The sequence below is a fragment of the Aspergillus wentii genome (genome assembly GCF_001890725.1).
Source record: "Aspergillus wentii DTO 134E9 unplaced genomic scaffold ASPWEscaffold_1, whole genome shotgun sequence".
Taxonomy (NCBI): Eukaryota; Fungi; Ascomycota; class Eurotiomycetes; order Eurotiales; family Aspergillaceae; genus Aspergillus; species Aspergillus wentii.
Genome location: NW_024467832.1, coordinates 3,281,042 through 3,304,637, shown reverse-complemented (window position 1 = coordinate 3,304,637; position 23,596 = coordinate 3,281,042). Strand labels below are relative to the sequence as shown.

The 23,596-nt window shown below is 33.8% G+C and overlaps 5 protein-coding genes across 5 annotated transcripts; 2 read left to right on the top strand and 3 right to left on the bottom strand.

Moving 5' to 3' along the window:
• Positions 1–2,770: 2,770 nt before the first annotated feature.
• Positions 2,771–7,607, bottom strand: ASPWEDRAFT_34806 (putative nuclear pore complex subunit Nup133). Its single transcript, XM_040834094.1, has 4 exons — positions 7,059–7,607; positions 6,912–6,981; positions 3,529–6,849; positions 2,771–3,479 (listed from the first exon to the last, which is right to left on the bottom strand). Exons 1-4 carry the CDS (start codon positions 7,374–7,376, stop codon positions 3,136–3,138), a joined length of 4,053 nt encoding a protein of 1,350 aa, XP_040694957.1. The 5' UTR covers positions 7,377–7,607; the 3' UTR covers positions 2,771–3,135.
• A 486-nt stretch (positions 7,608–8,093) lies between these two features.
• Positions 8,094–9,113, top strand: ASPWEDRAFT_167310 (ACP S-malonyltransferase; the record flags this gene model as incomplete). Its single annotated transcript, XM_040830133.1, has 1 exon — positions 8,094–9,113. One exon carries the CDS (start codon positions 8,094–8,096, stop codon positions 9,111–9,113), a length of 1,020 nt encoding a protein of 339 aa, XP_040694956.1.
• Positions 9,114–9,527: 414 nt separating this feature from the next.
• ASPWEDRAFT_47891 (uncharacterized protein) lies at positions 9,528–10,190 on the bottom strand (the record flags this gene model as incomplete). Its single annotated transcript, XM_040837026.1, has 3 exons — positions 9,528–9,719; positions 9,775–10,068; positions 10,146–10,190. 3 exons carry the CDS (start codon positions 10,188–10,190, stop codon positions 9,528–9,530), a joined length of 531 nt encoding a protein of 176 aa, XP_040694955.1.
• A 9,747-nt stretch (positions 10,191–19,937) lies between these two features.
• ASPWEDRAFT_146702 (NuoB/complex I 20 kDa subunit family protein) lies at positions 19,938–21,173 on the top strand (the record flags this gene model as incomplete). The annotated part of the gene is made up of 4 exons (XM_040829510.1): positions 19,938–20,358; positions 20,411–20,603; positions 20,668–21,023; positions 21,079–21,173. The coding sequence occupies exons 1-4, from the start codon at positions 20,316–20,318 to the stop codon at positions 21,171–21,173; spliced, it is 687 nt and encodes a 228-aa protein (XP_040694954.1). The 5' UTR covers positions 19,938–20,315.
• Positions 21,174–21,513: 340 nt separating this feature from the next.
• ASPWEDRAFT_47889 (oxidoreductase, short-chain dehydrogenase/reductase family) lies at positions 21,514–22,612 on the bottom strand (the record flags this gene model as incomplete). The annotated part of the gene is made up of 4 exons (XM_040837025.1): positions 21,514–21,701; positions 21,759–22,003; positions 22,069–22,507; positions 22,558–22,612. The coding sequence occupies 4 exons, from the start codon at positions 22,610–22,612 to the stop codon at positions 21,514–21,516; spliced, it is 927 nt and encodes a 308-aa protein (XP_040694953.1).
• Positions 22,613–23,596: the final 984 nt, after the last annotated feature.

Genomic DNA, 23,596 nt, shown 5'->3' with positions numbered 1-23,596 from the left:
AATATACTTTTAATAGTAAGATATTCTATAATTCCCTATTTTTTTTATTATCTAATTTATCTAAATTAGGTTTAGTAGGGCTAGATTATTATTATCTAATCTTATCTAATTATATAGGTTATAACTATTATTTAAGGCTAAGTTATCTAAGTAGTACTTTTCTAGTACTTATTATTTAAGTTATAGTTCCTCTTTAGTATAGTTATCCTATATCTTATTTAGGCCTTCTTGAGTTACTTTAAGCTCCTTTATACCTTAAAGTTATTTTTTATAATTCTAATTTCTTAAGTTTTATTATTGTCTTACTTTATAATCCTTTAATTATATTAAGTTTTATAGGTTAAAGTCTAAAAGGATCTAAGTATCCTTAACTAGCTAGCTATATCCTTTAGCTATTATTTAATTAATAATTAATTATATATAGGTTTCCTCTAAACTAATAGTTTATTATAGACTATATCTTAAATTTATATAGTTTATTATCTACCTTAATAGTTACTTTAATAAATTTAGTTAAGGAGTCTAGTTACTCTTACTAATTAAGTTCTTTCTATATATTAGGTTTTAATATTTCTTTAAATTATAATATATAAGTATCTTTATCCTAATCTAAGTAGGATATAACTTATTAAAACTTAAATATTAATTATTATATTAAGCCTATCTATCTAAGCTATCTTAGCCTTTATTCTACTTATTAAGTTATATCAATATTACTGAAGGTCCCTTTAAGTCTTTCCTTGAATTTTATATAAGATAAGAAGATTCCCTTAATATCTTTACCCTATTTTATATTTAGGTTTTCTTAGAAGTCTTATAGAAAAGGTTTAAACTAATTAAAAGTATTACTTAATAAATAAGTTAATATAAATATAACTTTATTAGCTTTAATATAGAGTTTCTCTCTATTAATATTAATATAGGTATCTATTTATATAAGAAATATTTAAAGTTATAATCTCTTTCCTATAAATAATTTAGGTAGTTATACTTTTACTAATTTAGTAATAAAGTAGTTTTCTATTATTATAATAGTTTCTTAAAGTTATTTAATTATCCCTAAGAGTTCTTTATTACTCTAGGTATTACTACTATTAATACTACTTACTAGAGTATTTCTAGCTATAATATTATTTTAAGTTAATTACTTAAGATAGACTAGTATTAATATTAGATAAGATATTATTTATATACTTATATAGATAGGTAATTAATATATTATACCTTAAGATCTTATAATAGTACCTAACTTATAACCTATAAGTTAAGCCTAGGGAATACTAACCTATAATTATAATCTAAGGATATTAATAGTAATTAAGGTACTCCTATAAGCTAAAAGTACTTAAGAATATAGTAAGGTAGTTAAAGAGAGAAATAAGGCTAAGAAGTATATATACTTCTTAATTAAGCTTAGAGATATATAAATAAGTAAAATAATTAAAGAAGTGATTAAAAGGTAACTATAAATTAATAACTATAATTAATTATAAAGAACTATCTAAGTATATAAAGTAAGTATCCTTATATATCTATCTTAATTTCTTATAGTACCCTAGATAGCCCTTTTAAATAGTATATATAAGGTATACTAAGATATATACTAAAGTATATACTATCTTAGATAGTATACTAAATAGTATATTTATTAAGATATAGTACTATATACTATGTTATAGAAGGGTATGCCTAATGGTAGCTATAAAGAGTACTAATATAGTAAATTATAATTCTCTATAATAAGAATATTCATTTCCTTGACTGCCTGATTCTGCCTGAAATGGTCACTGATAAAGGTGCCATAACACTATTCTTAAGGGATTATAAATATATTAAGTACCTATTTAGGTTCTTAAGGTCTATATTAGACTTTCATACCTTATATTATACAATTAGTAGGACCTTTATAAATAGGTATTACTTTCTTTATTCCTCTATATATTAGTATAGTAGTTAGTTCTCTAGTATAATAAAGAAGTTAGAAAACTTAATAATATTCTAGTATTCTAATTATTAAGCCTTATTATATTAGATAGCTATATATTATTAAAGAATTCTTAGGTTACTAATATAATTTTAATAGAAATCCTTAAATTCTTACTAGCTATATTTAATTATTTAACTATTTATTTCTTAGTCCTACTTTATAAGATACTTTAAATTAAGGTAGTTAATACTATGGATTACCTTTTATTACTTATTAATAATAAACTAGTCTTAGAATTATATAAAATATACTTTAAGTTAATTTATAAAATCTTATAGTTAATATATATTCCTACCTAAGAATAGGTTAATACTTACTAGATATATAAGAGGCTTTACTTTATTATTATTATTATTACTAACTATAATTAAGGATATAGTTTATTATTATTTATTAGAATCTATATATTTAAATAAAGAATTAGGTTAACCTTACTAATTTTAAGATAGATTAAATTAGATTATTAATATTAGACTATATATTTTAATTAAAGGGTATTATATTTATATAAATACTTTAATCAAGGTTATTAAGCTAGTTTTATCTTTAATAATATATTATTAAATTAGCTATAATTAATAAAGCTATTCTTATCTTATAAATTTAGCTTTAAGTTATTAGGCTTTAGCTATTTGATCCTTAAGGTCTAAATTAGTATAGTTATTATCTTATAATATATTATTAATAAGAGGTTCTAATATTAGGGTACCTAAAGTATAAGGTATAGTATTATTATTATCTATAGTCTAATTAATATCTATATCCTAATCTTTAGGTATTATAGGGAGTTATATAAGATATCACTAGGACCACCATGCGGCAACCAGTTATAACACCCTTATTCTTATGTTGCTATAGAATCAGACCTTATTCTCTTAATCATATGATTAGTAGCTCATACAGTAATAGTAGCTGATACAGTAATAGTAGCTGATACTAGTTGTCATAATATCAAACCTGCATACCTGTATTAGCGCACGTTCTCACAAAGCATACATACTGCCAATCAGCACAGCCGCCACTGGCTCTGTCACTTTACAAGAGGGCTAAGATTCAATTAATTAACCAATAAATCAATCATGATAGCTAAATTTGTACTGAAAACTAGACTTCTTAACTAATATCATAGCGTATGGCGAACAATACACTCAAAGCCAATTTAATTGAGCCTTTGACCCTGACACATCCGCGGATGGGGATTCAAGCTCGACTTGGTTACCGTAGTGAGGCTGTTCAATAGTTTCACTGGTCATCGGAGAAATTGCAGCTGCTTCTGCAGAAGTGATAAGATTCTTGAACCAGAATCCAAGTTCTCCCTTCTCAAGATATCCACCAAATATCTCATCTTCTCTATCAAGATCACGTGCAATTCGGGTTCTTTGCTCCGAACGATAACGTGAGACCAAGAGATCGGAATCTGACTTGCTCAGGATGACCTCAGACGGGGAAAAAGGCATATAGAGAGATTGAAGATTGGCCTCTTCACTGTTTCCTGTATTGCGTCAGCTTATCTCAATTAGAATTTAGTTCAAGGCACATACTATCTCTCACACATAAGGCCAGTGTACGAAATAGAGCAGTGTCATGGACAAAAGATTCCGCTCCATCACCCATTTTCTCTGCAGCCTTCCCTGCTGCTTCCCAGTTGTCTCTAATCATGCACCTTCTCCATACTAATTTTTGCAGAGCAGCATGGTATAGCGGATCTTTTTGAGCATAAGAACTGAGACGGACGATTCGAAGAGCCAAGTAAAACTCCTTGCCCAAGAAATCGCTATGACCGTATCCAAGGACGTCACCAGGGCCAATAAGTGTCAGTAAATCAATAAGATAATCAAGACTAATGACCTGCCTAGTGATCACCTTTGTCAGAGTGTGACTAAGTATCTCATGGAGCGAAGGTCTGTCCTGAGCAATGGCCTTCCCAAAATGGTCAATTGCAAGATCAACTTCTGCTTTTTGGTCAATGGCGCCTTGTAACGCTGGCACAATATGTGCATAAACAACTTCTTGAACAGCGTCTATTTCAGCGTAATCTTCAAGTCGCTTGATGTTTTCCTGAAGCGTAGACTGACTAGTTGCAGCAGTCCTCTCCCATGCCGCTAATTTGTTGAGTTTCGCCAGGGAGAGCTCAACACGGTGATTCCATATGTCTGATTCATGTTCTATGGCCAAGGTCTCCAATGATCGAGCTGCGGCATCGTAATCCTTCTCACCGATCACATCATTGATCCAACTTAACCGGGAGTAAGCTGGAAATTTCCGTAAGAATTGGGTGATAAAAGGTTGGAATTTTCTCATGGCAAACAAAACACCCGATTGGCCCATGGATATCTGGCGGGAAAAGAAAGCCTCTGCCCACGAGTCGCCAAATCGTTCGAAATAAAGCGAGATCTTATTCCCAAGCTCATCAGTTTCATTTTCAATAGCATGCGTCGCATCCCCCAAAGAGGCTTGCTGGAACAGTTGCCCTTTCGTTTGATCTTGGAGTTCAATGATGAGTTCCACCAGCGCACCCATATCTCGGAATTCTTCAGCTAAAATGATTGCGTCATCCAGCTGTCCAATTCCCGCTAGTTTGAATAATTGCCACTTTCGTTGTTTGATATGTGCTTGCTCCGTAGCGATACCCTCGTCCATCAGTCCAGTATCCGCCTGGGCAGAAAGCCATTTTACTCGTTCACAGTGCATCCGTCCAAGTATGCGAAGTTGCCTGGCACTGTTTTTTGAGATCTTCTTCACAATTTGATTGTCGGGCACCTCAGAAGTCGGCATCGTTTGCTGGGTCCATGCCCTAGAGCTATCGAGTTCCAAGTCCAATAAGTGGCCTGTTTCAATGTAACCCATGGCCTGAGACGTCCAAAATTCTGGGAGACCCTCGTAACCGGTAGTCAGCACACCATTTTCCAAGAATCCTTCATTTATGCCGTAAAAGCGAGCACGCTCATCGCGATATCGAAAAGCAGTTTCCAGTACTGCTAAAGAAAGTTCGCTGGCCTTCAGTATCTGATCTGCCATCTTCCGGCTTTGTCTTGAGGTGGCCCCTTTCTGTGGCTTTATAGCGTTGAAAATCCATGGAATGATATGCTCCATTTGAAAGGTGTCATGCAGGAACCAGTGGCGTACAGTGTCACCATCGTCGTTCTGTGGCTCGTATTTTGTTTTAAATTTGTCACTCATCAGGTCAATAACACGAGCCAAAAATGTTGAACACTCGCTGCTGTTTCTCCTAGATTCCTCCTCGATTTTCCACATAGCTCTTTGGGCCGCCAGTTTTTCGGCGCCCCATAGAAGTTCCCACCAAGCCAGGGGATTCAATGTCTTGGTGTGTTGCATTAATAGCCCAGCGAGATCATCCAAGGCCTTTGCCCGGGATCTTAGGTTTTGGTCAACCGAGATCGCTGTATTCGGAATGAACTTCGACTCGGATCGTAGCAATTCTTTGCAAATTTCTAGTGCTGCTTGCTCGATCTCTTCAGCAGGAAAGTTCAAGCCGCCTGTACTGATCAAATCCAATGGATTTTCCAGTATTGTCCCGTAGAAAACAGCTTGCTCGATCTTGTGTTTGGCGGTTATTCTCCCATACTCGTCTTCGGTTTCAGCGTTTCCTCGAGGCAAAGCTGTCACGCGAATGATCCCAAAACCTCGCACCATAACCAAACAAGCGGGGTGTGAATCTTCACTCGTTTGATCTTCAAATCCACTGCCCAATATTTCATATTCTTTCCCACTCCGGAAACTTATAGTGTCGTGAAAAGGTTGCGGTAGTCGATTAGAATCGACCAAAAGTTGCGAAGTTGGTGACTCTTCAAACTCTGACAATGACAGGAGGATAACTGATTGTTCGATGACAATAAATGCTGTATCACCGGGTCTAGGAACGGATAACTTCGGCTTCACATCGTCTGGACTTGCGGTTATACCAAGCAAGTCAATAGAACGAGTTGATAAAATATTTGTTTTGTCCGACAGTATTAGATGGACCAGGAACAGGTTTCTGGCGCCAGATATTCGAGGTGGTGCTACAACCAGAAAAATGGGCCATGACTCTTCTGCAGAAGTCGGCGATTCCCGTCCATCACCAAAATCTCCTGCCGCGAATGCGAAGTCCAAGATTTTGAGCTCATATTCACCAGACCCATCTGTACATGATGAACCCAAAGAGCATGACAATTCTTGCTTGATATCAAATTGCTTCTTGAGAATGCTCCCATTGTTCCAATGTGTATCCCAAACTTCAAAAATACCTGTCGATGTAGCAATTATAATATCTCGTTGTCCCCGTTGGTGCGATCCACCAGCTCGAGCGGCAGCCACTTCTTTTCTCCAAGACCCACCTCCCAGAACATTTCGTATGCCGTCGAAGAACCCACCACTGCTGCTACCTGCTGAGCTTCGGAGGAAATTGACAATCACGGTAGGCTTTCCTTGGGAGTCTCGCACAGTTATATGGGCTACTCTCCCGGATGAAAAGGTGGCGATTACGCCAGAGGGTTCCGCATTCATAACTTCTATGGCATACTCGCCAGATAGCAAGCCAGAAATCGACCCTTGAAGTCCATTTTGCTTCTGTCTAGGTAATCCAAACGAAGCGGCGCTCGACACAGTTTCCCAGTATATTATCTTTCCCGTAGAAGGCATGATGACCATCAGACCCGGGGGCCCAGCTGTCGCTGTTGATAAAAGGATTCCAAGAGGAATCTGTGAATTAGGATCCCTACATGACTCAGGAATTATAAGCGTGAAAACATCACTAGGAGACGGCGATGAGGCGGATGTTGCGTAAGGCCAAATCACTGCGTAGGATCTCGTCAGAGCCAATGCATAGCCGTGGCCATTTGCGAAGAAGCACTTGAGAGGCTCTATTTATTTGCATTAGAAGCTTGCGGCATTACGTTTCTTCCTCTTTTCGAAAAGAACTTGCCTGATTGGAGCCCGCGAATTTGATCGGGTAGAGTTGGCAATTGAGAGACATCATAGAACTCTGTTCTAGACTGGACAAACAGTGTAAGTAACTAAATGAGCGAGGAAAGGAGGTGCTCCAGGCTGGAGATAGGGTATAGCAACGAACAAGCACAACTGTCCCGTCAGTTCCATGATCACGCTTTTCAGGTTTCTTTGGACCTCTAATTGAGAGACTTTTTTGGGAGTTAGTCTTTTCTGCCGGCATAGCGTTCAATTCATTGGGCTGAACAAGTCCTCGGGGGTCCATTGGTCCATTTGGAATTTCATGCTCCGTTTCATTATCTGAAGGTCTTTCGAGGTCTCCGTAGCGCAGAACGGATCGTTGCCTTTTGGCTTTCGGGGGGTTGACGGACTCATCAGAGCTTGTACGCTGACGCCTTCGAGGATTACGAAGAGAAGCCGCAGCTGCCTTTGGCACGAACATTGCTGGGCTCCCGAGATGTAAAAGACAGTATCAAGGGGAGGCGCCGAGGTTGTAGCAAATGAATTGCGATATGTATGTTACTTCAACTCAATAAAAAGAACACAAGAAAACCATGAACCATGCGTGATTTAGCAAGGGGCTTCTCACAATGTATAGCCCTGGGATTTATTAGCCCTGTTAGGCACCAAGCTGCTGCTGTTTGACAGACATTAAATAAGTAATTGAAGAGCGTTTACCGTTATTTATTAAATATGTTAAATACATGAATAGAAGGCGGTGAAACTACAACCTCAACTACCCACAGGCACATGACATAGCATCCCTGTATCTCATGCATATTTCACTTCATTTCATGTACAGAGTACAAGGCATAGCTTTATACTTTGTGTACATGGTCTTGTTCTCATGATGCCCATGCCTTGGACTGGAATTTTCGATGTCAAGGCCATAAGGCTTCCCATGTTCTGAAGCTGAAACATGCTATCTACTTCATCTAAACCAACAAAATCTCTACCTTATATAATAACCAATCTCTACCATTCCGGCTATCAATCACTACGAACCAGAAGCTTAAATAAACAATGCACTGCTTTCCTTTCTACCAGGAGAGACCTGCGCACGGCTCTTTTTTTCCCTGGTTTGGATCCTTGGGACACCTCAACTGATCGATATGTTTTGCTGAGACTATTTGTAGGCCATGGAGTGCAGAGGGTCGGCATGATAGACCCCTGGCTTGATATATTCCCGAAAACTGCTCGCAATATTCTAGATGAGATGGATGCCGTTCTAGGATATCATTTATCTCGAATCATATTGCACGGTCCGAACTCAGTTCTAAATAAAACCGAAAACTCCCAGCCTGCTATAATGACCACGTCAGTATTAATCCTTCGGATACTCGAAACCGAATTTGGTTTCGACACGAAGTCCCGTGTAGATGTCACCCTTGGACATAGCTTGGGCGAGTTCTCTGCTCTGGTTGCTGCAGGGTATCTCAACTTCGGCGATGCTCTCAAATTGGTTCGACGTCGCGCCGAGATTATGGCAGAGTGTACGCGGCATGCGTCTCAGTTATCCGGCGAATGTTATGGAATGGTAGCACTGGTGTGCGAGCCTAATCATCTGGAGGGGCTGCTCACGACTATTCACGAATTTCTTGGTCTTGGGTCCCCTGGGTCAAGGGATGACTCCAGCTACGAGATGCCCCCAATCCGACAAGTCATGGTTGCAAACGTCAATTCTAACAACCAGATAGTTCTCAGTGGGAGTATCGAAAGAATCAGAACACTTCTCGTCCAGCTTCGCCAATTTGGTGGCCACGACCCACGGGCGGTGAGATTGAAGAGCGAGAGCCCATTCCACAGTCCCATAATGGCACCAGCGGCCGACTACATGAAAGGCGCACTTGAAAAAATCCCGATTACCTTTCCAGCACTGTTGCCTTGTGTATCAAATGTCTCTGGCCTACCTTTCAATTCCAAGGAAGATCTGAAATTCTTATTATCCCGCCAATGTGTTGACACCGTGAGATGGTGGGACAGTATAAGATATTTAGATAAAGATCAAGGTATAAAGCGATGGGTCGGCATAGGACCTGGCAAAGTCGGGAGAAATTTGGTTGGCAAAGAGGTTGGAAAGGTAAGGACCAAGGGAGGTGGTGTTTGGGCTATATGTGAGCCTCGGGATCTTGAGGCTACGATGACCGCTCTTGAGCAAACCGAAAATGAAAATATGTAAATATATATATATATATATACATCAAGTGCTTCAATGTTTTGCTTCTGGGTCGGACACATAAACTTTCCAGTAAAACCTAGAGTTTCTAGCTACTAAATTGCGCATTGCTGCGAAACATTCTTGATGTCCAGGTGTATGCCTGCCTAGGTACCTACATAGATATGGGTTTTTTGTCTTGTAGCATTACCTGTCCTTGTCCCTCAATGTCTCACCAACCGCTCACCTCATTACCTTTTCCCCGTCAACAGGACAAGGTGTTTCATTTACTGCAATCATGACTTAAGCAAGACAAGGTTCCTTTTCCCACACCCGCCAGTAGTAGGCCTCTCTCCAGAATTTCAAGATGCATGGAGATTTTAGCATCCCTATCTCGAACAAATTAGGGTATTGAAACCATGTAATGGCATAAAAACCTTAAATGGTATTGATACCAGGAGTCCAGGTTTCACCAATTTGCCGGACTGTGGTGATAAACTTTTGATTCGTGATCTGCAGAGACATAGACGTTGGTGCAGTGGCAGTCTTGCCTACAGGAATATGGTCATCTGGGGAATAGAACGGATTCTGCAAAAGCTGTATATAGGCACTTTGCAAAGCGCGAAAGACCTAGGTCATGTCAGTTTGTATAATCGACTTATATAATATACACAATCCAACATACCGGTTTCAAATCCGAATCTTTCAAACCGGCTATTGCAGCAGTGCTGTGGGCTTCACACCCAACAGCTGGTTGCCCACCTAAATTCACTATTACCAGGAATTTTACTCCTGTAGTTGTTAACCAGCCATATGCTGCTAATCTCTCATCCATTGCGTGTAATAAGCCTAGATCTTGATCGATAGATGTTTGCTTTTGTCGAATCTCAAATATATCGAGGCACGAGTTTAATAGAAAAGAGAATTCAATAGTTGAATTCTGATAAGGAGGGAATAATGAAACGTGTAAAGGATTGTCCTTGGAGACGTTAGCATCGATTGACCTTGGTTGGATAGGTTGGATAGGACAGGATGCTGATATCCTTGCTTTCATACAGCCTTTCCAATAACACCAATACAAGCAATTATTGGCCCCGTCATCCTGTGAAGGGTGTTCTCCTTTGTTTTATTACTTTTCGCGTCCCTTCCTCGATTCTTTTTCAGCTTTTATTTTCAGATTGTCGATGTTTTGATGTTAGGGGGCATAGGTGAGATGCTCTTGCATGGCATCCATCTACCCACACCTAATTACCTAGTTACCTCAGTGACCTCAGACCCTATGTGGTGTCATGTGATCCTCGTAGTACACGCGAAACCTAATATAGTTATATGGCTGGAGAGCAGGTTCACGTTCACCAGAGGGTCTTAAGGGGAGGGAGGACCTACATGAGATCTTTAACCTAAAAAAAATAACTTAACCTTTTAATAAATCTTGTGTTTTTTAAGATACTAATTTAGTAGTAAGATATCTATACTGATATATTAGCTTATAAAAGCCTAGCTTTTTAATATTAACGTTATGGTGTTAGATATTTTTTTCTATTGTAAATGTTTTATAGAGCTCTAGGTGAGTTTACTGTAAAATTCTCACAAGCTATGTAAATGTATAAGTCCTTCGCTCAGACGCTGCACTAACGTAATCCACGGCCGAGCCGCCAACATGACCGAACCGCCAATTTCACTGCAACTTCTAACAAACAAATTAAAATAAGCCACTGCTGCAGTCTTTAAAGTGCCTAGAGAAATACTTTATAATTAGCTTTATGGTATTAAACTGTGTATAGAAATATATACTAATAGCTATAAATTAACAGCTCTTAAAGAAGGAGTCTGTCACACCCTGGGATCTCGCAATGGTACCTAACCTGTAACCTGTGAGTCAAGCCTGGGTAATACTAACCTATGACCCTAATCTAAGGATGTTAACAGTAACTGGGGTGCTCCTAATAAGCTATGGTACTTAAGAATACAGTAAGGTATTTAAGGAGAGAAGTAAGGCTAAGAAGTATATATACTTCTTAATTAAGCTAGAGATATATGAATAAGTGGGTAGAATAATTAGAGTAGTAATAGAATAGTAACTATAGAATAATAACTTATATTAATTATAAAGAACTATCTAAGTATATAAAATAAGTATCCTTATATATCCTTCTATTATATCTATAGTCCTCTAGATAGTATGCCAGTAGTATACCATTCTATATACTAAGATATATACCATCTATATAGGTATATTAAATAGTATATTTACTAAGATATAGTACCTATATACTATATTATATAAGTATAGTAGTGTCTGCTAGATAGTGGCTATAAAGAGTATAATAATAGTAATTTATAATTCTCTACTATAAGAATATCCTTTCCTCTTAACTACCTAATTCTACCTAATATAGTTACTGATAAAGGTGCTGTAATATAATCCCTCTCTCTTAGGATTATTATCCCTTAATAATTATAAATTTATTATATCCCCTATTTAGGTGAGTTTCCTATTAACTTCTTTTCTTATTTTTTTAATAACTTATTATACTAGAGAAGTATAATTATTACTATAAATATACTTTATAGGTAGATAGAATCTTAAAAAATAGTTTCCCTTCTAATCTTCCTTATATCTATTATTCTTCCTATAGGGTTCCTTATATTATAGATTTAAAAAGTAAGAATTATGCTTTATATACTTATTATAATTAGAAGTGTGAATACTAGTTTTATAATAAGTAAGAGTAGTATATACTTTAATAAAAGTAAGAGTATATTAATTAGGAGATTTAGGAGGCTAAAGAGGCTTCTATAAAAATATTTATAAAACTAATATACCTTTAAAAATATTAAAAATTCTTAAGAAAGTGTGGTGGTTAGATATTAGAATATAACTCTAATCTTCTTAAATTATTAGATAAGGAGGATCCTCTAAGCACTAAGGATCTTTAAGAGCTAGACTATCTTACTAATAAGTAAGAGGCTACTTAGCTTACTACTATATTAGATAACCCTAGTCTAACTTAGATAATAAATTCCCCTTCCTTCTAGGCTAACTTTAATCTATCTATTAGTAGAATTCTTTCACTAACTAAGGGTAATCTATTATATTTAAGATAGGTTCCTATATATTTTCTAAGGTATTATATCCCTTCTATTTCACTAGGTAAAGTGGTTTACTGCTAACTTTTTAATATTCTAAGATTTTTTTAACTTTATATTCCTATTTATTATTATTATTAATTTCTATATTTTAAGTAAGTTTAGTATTGACTAGTACTGGTTCTAATAATAAAATATAAAAGACTAGGTATATATATCTTATTAATTCTAGTAGTTATAAATAGTAGTTTACTAGTCCTATCTTTTCTTTAATTATAAATAGTCCTAATTTTTAATAGTTAAGTTTTATACTTAGTCTTTTTATTTTAATATTTCTATAAAGTAGGAATACTTTCCCCTTCTTTTTAAGATCTAGTCCTTTATTATATTTTTTATTATAGTAACTGGCTATCTATAGATTTATAAATTCTAAATCTATTAAGAGTTATTAGTAGTATTATTCTATTATTATTACTAGTTATTCTACTTCTTCTAAGTTTAATTCTTATTAAATTAGTTTTCTAATAATATTCAGATATCTATAGTAATTTATATAAAATAGTGTCTATTTTATAATGGAGTATATAGAGTTATTAAATATAAATTATACTAGGGGTAATAATTTACTCTAGTTATTTTATTAATAGTTAATATAGTATTATAAATATTATTTAATTATCTAATTAATTTATTTAGTTTACCTATTTACCTATAGATAATAAGTAGTAGTTAACTAGTAATAAACTCCTATTATCCTTATAAGGGATATCTAGAATTTTAAGGTAAAGAGTTTATCTCTATCTAAGGTAATACTTTCTAGTAAACTATAATTTATAATAATTTCTTTTAAAAAGATAAATGCTATCTATTTTATATTAAGTATACCTTTTACTAGTATAAGCTAAATATACTTAGTAAGTTAGTTAGTAAAAACTATAATAGTATCCTATCTACTTAAAGGTAGTAATTAAGTAATAAAGTCTACTATAACCTATTCCTATAGTTTTATAGGTGATTTTAGTATTTATATATTTTTATAGGGTTTATATCTTACTAGTTTATCTTAAATATATAATTTATATCTTATTATATATTTATGCACTTTTACCTAAAGGTATAGTATATAAAAGTTTTTTATAATATATACTACTATTTATTCCACTCTTATATATCTAAATATAGGGGTATTATAATATATGGTTATAACTTCAGTCTATATACTCTTAGGTATATAGATAAGTCCTTTAAAGTATACTAGTCTATTATTACCCTTAATAAATCTAGTATTATCCTTAAGTTTCTTAAGTATCTCTTAGATTATTTAATCTTTTCTAGTTTCTATAATAAGTTTCTCTTTAAACTTATCTAATCTAATACTTATAGTAGCTATAATCTAATATTAGTAATTATAACTAAGACTACTATCTTTATTTTATTTTAGGATTACTAGTTTATAATATTTCCTATTAAGTATATAGTCTAGTTATTAACTAAGTATATCTACTTAGCTATTTTCTATTCCTTTATAGTATATAATATAGAAGTTATATTCTAAGAGAACTTCTAACTATCTTACCTACCTTTATATTAACTCTTTAGTTATTATAAAGAAGGTAAGGTTCTTATAGTCTATTTTAATAAGAATTTAATACTAAGCTCCTTTAAGATAGACTCTCTATATCTTAAAGGTAATTACTATTACTAGTAACTCCTTATTATAGATATTATAGTTTAGTTTAGCTTAAATTAGTTTTTTTAAGTAGAATATAATTAGCTATAATTTCCTATCTTCTCCTAGCTATATTATTCTTATACTAATTATATAGTCTAAGGTATTAGTTTTAATAGTTATCTCCTTTACTAGGTTATATTATACTAAAATTAGTGCTTATATAATTTATTCTTTTAATTCTTTAAATACTTCCTACTATTCCTAGTTCCATTTAAAAGTATCAGATTTTTTAAGTAGTTTAAATATAGGTATTATAGTTTTTATATAGTTATTAATAAATTATTAGTAGTAATTAATTAATCTATAATACTGCTATAGTTCCTTAAGATTTTTTAGTATTAGCTAATCCTTAATTACCTATACTTTTATCTAATCTATATATATCCCTTCTAGGGAGATTTAGTGTCCTAAAAAGTCTATTTCTTAGATATAAAATTTATATTTTTTAAGTTTTAATTATAGTTTTACTTTCTAGAGTTTTATAAGTACCTTTATAACATACTAAATATACTTATTAAAATTATCTAAGAATATTAGAATGTCATTAAGGTATATAATAATAAAGATATTAAGATATTCTCTTAATACTTTATTAATAAATTATTAAAATAATATAGGTATATTAGTTAGCCTAAATGGTATTACTAAGTATTTATAATCTCTATATTTTATTTAAAATACTATTTTCTATTCTTCCCCTTTAGTAATTCTGATTTAGTTATAAGTATCTATTATATTAAGTTTTATAAACTATTTTACTCCCCTAATCCTATTCTAGATCTTTAAGATAAGAGGTAGCAGGTATTAATCCTTAATATTAATATTATTTAGTAGTCTATAATCTATATAAAGTTATAGGCTATTATCTTTTTTTAGTATAAATAAGATACTATATCCTACTAGTAATTATAATATTTAAATAGTACCTTTTACTAACTATTTATTAATATATTCTCTAAGTGCTTCAGTTTCTTTATCTAATATATAGTAGATTTTTTTATAGATTAGTTACTTCCCTTCCTCTAGAGGGATCTTATAGTTATAAGGTCTATATTCTAATAGTTATAGTTTTTATAGTTATTTAAATAATTCCTAGAATATTATATACTCCTAGGGTAACTATAGTAGTTCTTAAGAGTCTACTACTAATTCCTTAGTATATCTATACTTCTATAAGCTATTATCCTAATCTAAGGGTCACTCTACTAATATATTAGAGTAATATTCCTTATCCTAGAAGCTATTAATAATATCCTTAATAATAGTTTATTTATAATATTTAGTTACTATTACTAGTGCCTATCTAGATAGTTATACTAGCTATACTTAATCTAAAGCTTTACTAGCTACTAGAATCTTAGTTACTTTATTACTAATTATAATATTAATTACCTTATTTAATTACTTAACTCTACTCTTAAGTTCTCCTTTATAAGTATATTATTAAGATTTAATAGTATTATCCCCTATACCTATTAATCTAGGGCATTTATAATTTACTAGCTATATTATATTTACTTTCTAATTAATTTCTAGGTTATAATTCCTAAGCTAAGGAATCCTTAATATTATATTATACTATCCTAATAGTATTATATTAAAGTTAAGTTACTCCTTATAACCTATTATAACTAAGGGTATAGATCTTAATTTATCTATAAGATAACCTCCTAAATCTTCTCTATTTAAACCTATAAGTAGCTCTAGTTAAGCCTTCTTAATCTTAAGTATACCTAGCTACTATTTATATCTTAAATCTATATAATTTCCTATTATACTTAAGTTAATTATTATCTTTACTAATTATTTAAGTACTTTAATAATAAGTCTAAGGTAGAAGCTCTACTATATCTTATTTACTAATAATAACTTTTCTCTTTTAAGCTTATCTAACTCCTTCTAGGCCTTATTTAAGATTTTATTAATTTATTTATATACCCTATCTTAGTTTTACTATCCTATCCTATATTAGGTGAAGTAATATCTTCTTTTAAGTAGCTTTATAATATATTTATTTAACTTAAAATCATCTTATAGGGTTCTTTAAGATTACTTAAGTAACTTATAAAGTCCCTTCTAGTAGGATACTAGGCCTTTCTATTAAGTACTATACTCTTTATCTAAAGGATTAATAGCTTACTAATCTTAGTTAACTACTTTATCTATAGGAACTAGCTCTTTATAGTTCTATCTTAGTATATTCTATATACTAAAAGGTTCATAGTAGATTTATTATTTATACTATAATAATACTAGAGTCTTAGGTTCTAGTCTTATATTATTAAATATATCTTTAATATTAAGATAGCTTATATAGTCCTAGTTATCTTTATCTAATTTATTTATTCATACTAATTTAAGTGGGGCTAGATCCTTACTATCTAGTCTTAATTAATTATATAATATATAGCTCTTATCTAATACTAAGTTATCTAGGTAGTATTCTACTTCTATTTACTATTCTAGTTATAGTTCTTCTTCTATTTAATTATCTTATATTATCTTAATTAGACCTCTTTTCCTTATATTAAGTTCTTAATTAATTTCTTCTTTACTTAACATGGTATACTGTTAATAGAGTTTCTAAAGTTATAGGTCTTTATTTATTACTTTAAGCTTCTTTATAGCTTAGAGTTATTTTCCTAGGTTCTAATTTCTTTAGTTATACTATTATCTTACTCAGTAATCTTTTATTATATATCTAGGTTTTCTATAAAAGAAATAAAGCTTTTCCTTATATTATTATTTCTATTCTTCTAGCATTATGCCCTTTTATCTTATACTAGTTATATTAAGTTCTATTAGTTATAGCCTAAAAGGATCTATATATCCTTAGCTTACTAGTTATACTCTTTAGCTGTTATTTAGTTAGTAGTTAGTTATATACTAATTTCCTCTAAACTAGTAGTTAGTATATCAATTTTTAAATTTAGCTAGGGAGTCTAGTCATTCCTATTAAATAAGTTTTTCTTATACTTTAGGTTTTAGTATTTCTTTAAATTATAAGATATATATATCTTTATCCTAATCTAAGTAAGATATAATTTACTAGAATTTAAAAGCTATTTACTATACTAATCCTATCTATCTAAGTTATTATAATTTCTATTCTACTTATTATATAGTATTAATATCACTAAAAGTTCCTTTAAGGTATTCTTTAAACTTAGTATAAGAAGTGAAAATTTCTTTAGTATTATTATCTTAGTAGTATAATAAGTTTTCTTAGAAGTCTTAGAGAAATAGCTTAAACTAATTAAATATATTACCTAATAAGTAGGTTAATATAAAAACTACCTTATTAGCTTTATATTAGAGTTTCTCTTTATTAATATTAAGGTAGGTATCTATTTATATAAGAAATATCTAGAGGTATAATCTTTTTTTAGTAAATAGTTTAGGTAGTTATACCTTAATTACTTTAGTAATAAAGTAGCTTTTTATTATAGTAATAGTCTCCTAAAGCTACTTAATCATCCCTAAGAGCTCCTTATTACTCTAGGTTTTACTAGGATTAGTACTACTTATTAGGGTATTATCAGTTATAGTATTTTTAAGTTAATTACTTAAGATAGACTAATATTAATATTAGAGATTATTTATATACTTATATAGATAGGTGATTAATATATCATACCTTAGGATCTTATAATAGTACCTAACCTATAACCTATAAGTTAAGCCTAGGTAATACTAACCTATAACCCTAATCTAAGGATATTAATAGTAACTAGGGTGCTCCTAATAAGCTATAGTACTTAAGAATATAGTAAGGTAGTTAAGGAGAGAAGTAAGGCTAAGGAGTATATATACTTCTTAATTAAGCTAGAGATATATAAATAGGTAGGTAGAATAATTAGAGTAGTAATAGAATAGTAACTATAGAATAATAACTTATATTAATTATAAAGAACTATCTAAGTATATAAAATGAGTATCCTTATATATCCTTCTATCATATCTATAGTCCTCCAGATGGTATACCAGTGGTATACCATTCTATATACTAAGATATATACTATCTATGTGGGTATACTAAATAGTATGTTTACTAAGATATAGTACCTGTATACCATATCACATGAGTATAGCAGTGTCTACCAGATAGTGGCTGTAAAGAGCGTGATAATAGCAATTCATAATTCTCTACTATAAGAATATCCTTTCCTCTTGACCGCCTGATTCTGCCTGATGCGGTCACTGATAAAGGTGCCGTAACAGAGTCCTTATTAAGTACTTATTAGACATAGATAGATATGGCTTCTTAATTTAACTAAGTTTTCTATATAGAATAGTGCAGATTTTACTTTATAGGCATATATATAATTTAAATATAGTTCTTAGAGTTAACTAGGCTTATTCCTTTATAAAATGCTGTCCTGAACTATATATAAGATATAATTAGAGAATTACATACTAGTAAGTGAAGTAGGAGGATCTAAAGGTTATTAAATAGTAGTTTAAGACTATATATAAGGCTATTTAGGAGCATAGTATATATAAAGATAATATCTAGAACTTTAATAAAATAGGCTTTATAATAGGGCTCTATATAGCATTAAAAGTTATTACTATAGTAGATTATAGTAAAAGACCTTATATAACTATCTAGGGAAATTATAAATAGGTTATAATTATTAAATATATAAGTTTTAGAGGGATTTCTATACTACTAGTAGTAATCTTAAAGGGGAAAGAATACTAGGCTCTATAGTACTAAGAGCCTAATCTACCTTAAGAGTAGAGACTTACTAATAGTAAGAATGGCTAGATAATAGATGAGATAGGCCTTATATAGTTAAAAATAAGTGTTTAAACCCTTTTCTAGACTATATTTAACTGGCATGAAGTGGTTACTTATTCTTAATAGCTATTTAAATTATTAAACTACTAAATTTAATAATTTCTATAAAGAGAATATAATTATCTATCTTTATATACCTCTACACTTATCTCATCTCCTCTAACCACTTAATATTAGTATTTTTAGGCTACTAAAATATATATATAGAAAACTGGTTAAGGGGACAATAGTAGTGAGAAATAACTATATTAATAAGGAAGATTTTCTTTATCTATATCCTCCTGTATATAAAGCAGTATTTATTTAAAGAAATATATATAGTGGCTCTACTAGAGCTGGTCTTAAGCTATTAGAGATAGATAGTATCCTTAAGAAGATTACTTTTTAACTTTAGATACTAATACCACCCCTTCTTACTAAAGGCTCCATCTTACCTACTTTTTAAATACCTTAAAATACTTACTAGCTTAATTATAAGGTTTATAGCCTATAGAAAAGTATAAAAAAGAGGAAGCTTTCTAGTAGCCTAGTATCTTATATTTAATATCTTAAAAAGGCTATATCTATAGTAATGAATATAAACCTTCTTCTTTAATAGGAAATTAAGGCTCTATAAGCTAAAAATAAGTATAAAATAAAGAAGAAGGTAAGGAAATATACTTCTCTAGGGGATAACCTCTTTATCTCTATATAGGAAGGTTATAAGTGTATCCAGTAGCTTAATAAGTAGGTTAATAAACAGGTTAATGTACCTATACCTGTATCTTATTAATAAGCTCCACTATGCTGCAGTGGCTGCTGGAATGTTGGATATATAATACAAAATTACACTAGTAAATAGCTTCATATTCATATAGTATTTAGTTTAATTTAATGGTGTTGGTGGTTGAAAAACTTCAAAAACTGGGGTAATGTCCAATGAAATTGGTGGTTTGGTTATGTTGGCGGCTCAGCCGTGGATTACGTTATATAGACGGATGATTCAGCAATTACTGAATCTGGCCTGGTGGCCAATCTATATGTCACGTGTAGCGGCTGAGGTAACTGAGGTAATAGGCAGGATTGTGCCAGCTTAGCTAACCGAAACCCCCGGGCTATGGAGGTAACTAAGGTGTAGGTAGTTTGATTATCAGCTGACCCTCATTGGTCATTCGTAAGTTAGCCAATAATGAAGCCCTCAATTAAACTTACCCACAAGCGCCGCCAGACTAGGTAGGTATTACAGAACAGTACCTACCTTAGGTACGCTTATTGCGTATTAAATACATGATACCACCAATGATAAAAAAGACCAGGGCTCAAGTAATACCATTAGTGTACAGCATTACTTGCCGTAGGTACTACCACCTACGCAGGTAGGTATGTATCTTACCTACTGACTGCGAAAAAGCTCCAAAGGCCCTGAAGCCGCAACGCAACGCCTTCTGTGATCCGGACGTACTGTACTCCTTCAGTTATTGACTGTCCCCATCGGCAGGTATAGTCTCTTCTTCACAGCAGGGTCAATATATTTCAGAAGGGGTTTTTTCGGTTCCCCTTCCCTTCTCTTTTCTCTTTCTTTCGCTTTCAGAAATTCAAATCCCATCCCGCCCTCCTGATCATGCTGCCCATATCCAGACGCGCTGCTCATGGCGCCCTTTTCGGTATTCCCCTCCCCATCGTAGTCCTGAATTTTAATTTGCTCATCGAATATAGCACGAGCACGCCTGGGCCCATGCCTTCCTCGACTTCAACCGGTCGCCTCACTTTCAACTTCATCTACAAAATCAGCGACGGCACTTGAGCGCCAAGCAGAATCAAGCCAGTCGCTGACTGCGTCTGGCAAGCTACGAAAGGAGGTGCCTTTGCCGAGTCAGGAGAAGAAAGAGGGTGCGATGCAATATGTTCTGTGTGTGCCTCCACCAGTGTAATTGCCCAGTATTCCAGAACTTTTTTTATTGATATCTCTACAGGACTACACTTGACCAAGTTGCCAACTGGGCTCGTCAGAGCTCTTTGTGGCCCATGACATTCGGCCTCGCTTGTTGTGCAATTGAAATGATGCATTTATCTACCCCTCGATATGACCAGGATCGTCTAGGAATCATTTTCCGAGCCTCACCACGACAATCGGATGTGATGATTGTGGCTGGCACATTGACAAACAAGATGGCACCTGCCCTGAGGCAAGTCTACGATCAAATGCCTGACCCCCGTTGGGTGATCAGCATGGGGAGTTGTGCAAACGGCGGTGGCTACTATCATTACAGCTACTCGGTTGTTCGTGGTTGCGATAGAATAGTGCCAGTCGACGTTTATGTTCCCGGATGTTCGTCCCCCCCCCCCCCCCCTCCATGTATGGATGTTGCTGATTTGACATAAAGGCCCGCCTACCTCTGAGGCTCTGATGTATGGGATTTTCCAACTCCAGAAAAAGATGAGACATACACGGATTACACGCATGTGGTACCGACGTTAACCGTTAACCACTCGACCGAAAATTCCGACCCCCATGTCACTGAAGAAGAGCAAAAGCATGGGAACGTGTTTCATAACCAGTTGTTTTGATAGTTCCTTACTTTTTCCCGCTGGTGCTTATTACTACTGTTTTAAATTAACATACGTTTATTGCTTTAATTTGGCTCGAGTGCATTTCATTTAGCAATACTTGCTGAAATAATCACCTACCCCCGCACCGCGCCTTTCCCGAGAAGGAAAATGGACACCTCGATCTCTAAAATTTCCTCCTCGATATAAAAGTATCATTGTGCCGTCTCTCCCGCCCGGGCTTGCCATGGCCAATTGCTTTACTCAACCATTTATCCGTTGACCGGAACACCACCGTTGGGGTGCAAACATTGTCCGGAAATGTAGCTGCTGTCTTGACTCGCAAGAAAAACAAAACACGTTGCAACCTCGCTGGGCTGTCCTGGGCGGCCCATTGGCACGGAGCTGAATTGTTCCATAGCGGCAGTATCCATGGTCGATGGGATAAGGGGGGTCCAAACTGGAAATGTCAGCGTCGGTTGGCTTTTGCAATCTTCCAAAGAGCGATCAAACATACTTGGGCCAGGACAAACACAATTGACCCGTATGCCTTTGCCAATTTGTTGATTGGAAAGTGCCCGAGTAAATGCTATAATTGCGCCTTTTGTAGACGTATAATCTAGGAGGTCGGGTCGACCAATATAATGGTTGACCGATGAACAGTTTATAATTGTCGATCCTCTTTTCATGTGGGGAAGAGCATATTTGGAAAGATAGAAAAAAGGATGAATGTTAGTGTCAAAGGTACGTTCCCATTGATCCCTGTGAAAATTATCAGACAAGAACGTGTGGTCTCAAGGTTGTGTGGTAATGAGGTTTCTACTCACTCATCCAAACTGCTGATGTCATGAACCATGTTTTGAAATGCAGCATTGTTCACCAATATATCAATTCCGCCCATGGATTTTATGGCAACATCAATCACTTTTCGACAATTCTCCTTTTCGCGGATATCTATTGCTAGGCAGTAACACTTGCATCCAATCTCCTCAACCCTTCTTTTGGTTTCTTGCGCGTCTCTTTCTTCTTCTGGTAAATAAACGATCAGACTGGATGCCCCTTCCATCGCGAACAGTATAGCAATGGCACGTCCGATTCCAGAGTCGCCACCGGTGATGATAGTTCTTTTGCCAGCCAGTTTCCCAGCTGCCTTGTATGTCTGATATCCACCATCCTCAGTTGGGACACGGGTCGAGACGGGCTTTGGATCCTCTAGTTCGGCCTGTAGCCCAGGCTTTTTCTGGTGTTGTATCGGAATCTGATGTCCTAAGGAACATATGAGGAATAGAAATCAGTTGTTTGCGAGTTGTACCAACCTGGCTGGAATTGGGACTCAGCACCTCGGGCAGGTCTTTCGGTGTACTCTTGCATATTAATCTTATTGATTTATCTATAGGGTTCTGGTCAACTTTCTGGACCAAAAAAAAAAAAAAAAAAAAAGTGGGAGTAATAAAGAAAGACAGGCAAATATATTTTGTGAGGCTTGATTAGAAAATGAACAAAGTCCTGTTTTAAGTATTAACACTTATTCTTATTTCTAGCAGTTACAGGTCACGGTGACGAGTCTCGTCACTGTGACGTTCTAATGATTACGTATAACCTAGGGATTTGATGCCACCAAGCAGGTAATAGAGCCCTCCTTCACATCATTAAAAAGTGTATATTTACGTGTTTTTTAAGCAAAGCTTGTGGCTCATTGTCTGTCAGTCTCACAGATCCCTGTGTTCTATCTAGGTGAGATGACGTTTTCTAGTTATTCAGGGTAGTTTCTGTCTCACTATGACGACATGGAACCTAATAAGGTAGGTAGGTAGGTAAGTTGACCTATCTAGTTAGCCAGAGAAACCTTTCTTCTCTGTCCTTTTACTCTTCCATGGGTTGTGATAATGTCATGAAGTACCTAGGTAGGTACTACACAAATAACTAGATATTCAGGTAGATACTGTATTTTGCAGCAGCTCAGCTTTTGTCAATACTTACCTTACATGATCAAATATAGTGAATGCATTGATGTATGCATCATTTTCTTATATATTAATTTGCTAGGTACTTATCATCCAGTAGGTGCGGCAAGTAGCAACAAGTTATGCCTTTTTATAGTTTTTAACTACGAGGAAAGGTTTCTTCTACACTGTATATAGGCAAATTAGAAGTAAGTACATAAGACATACTACCGACTGCTATCATCTAGGTATGTACGGAGCACAAAATACTACAGAGGTAACTACTAGCACTTTTATGTACATTGAATCTAACCTAATAAGGCAACCTTAAGATAAGATAAGCAATACCCGCAATGGCAAAATAATAGGCTGTGAATTTTGATTTTTTTTCCTTTCCTTTCCTTTTCTTTTT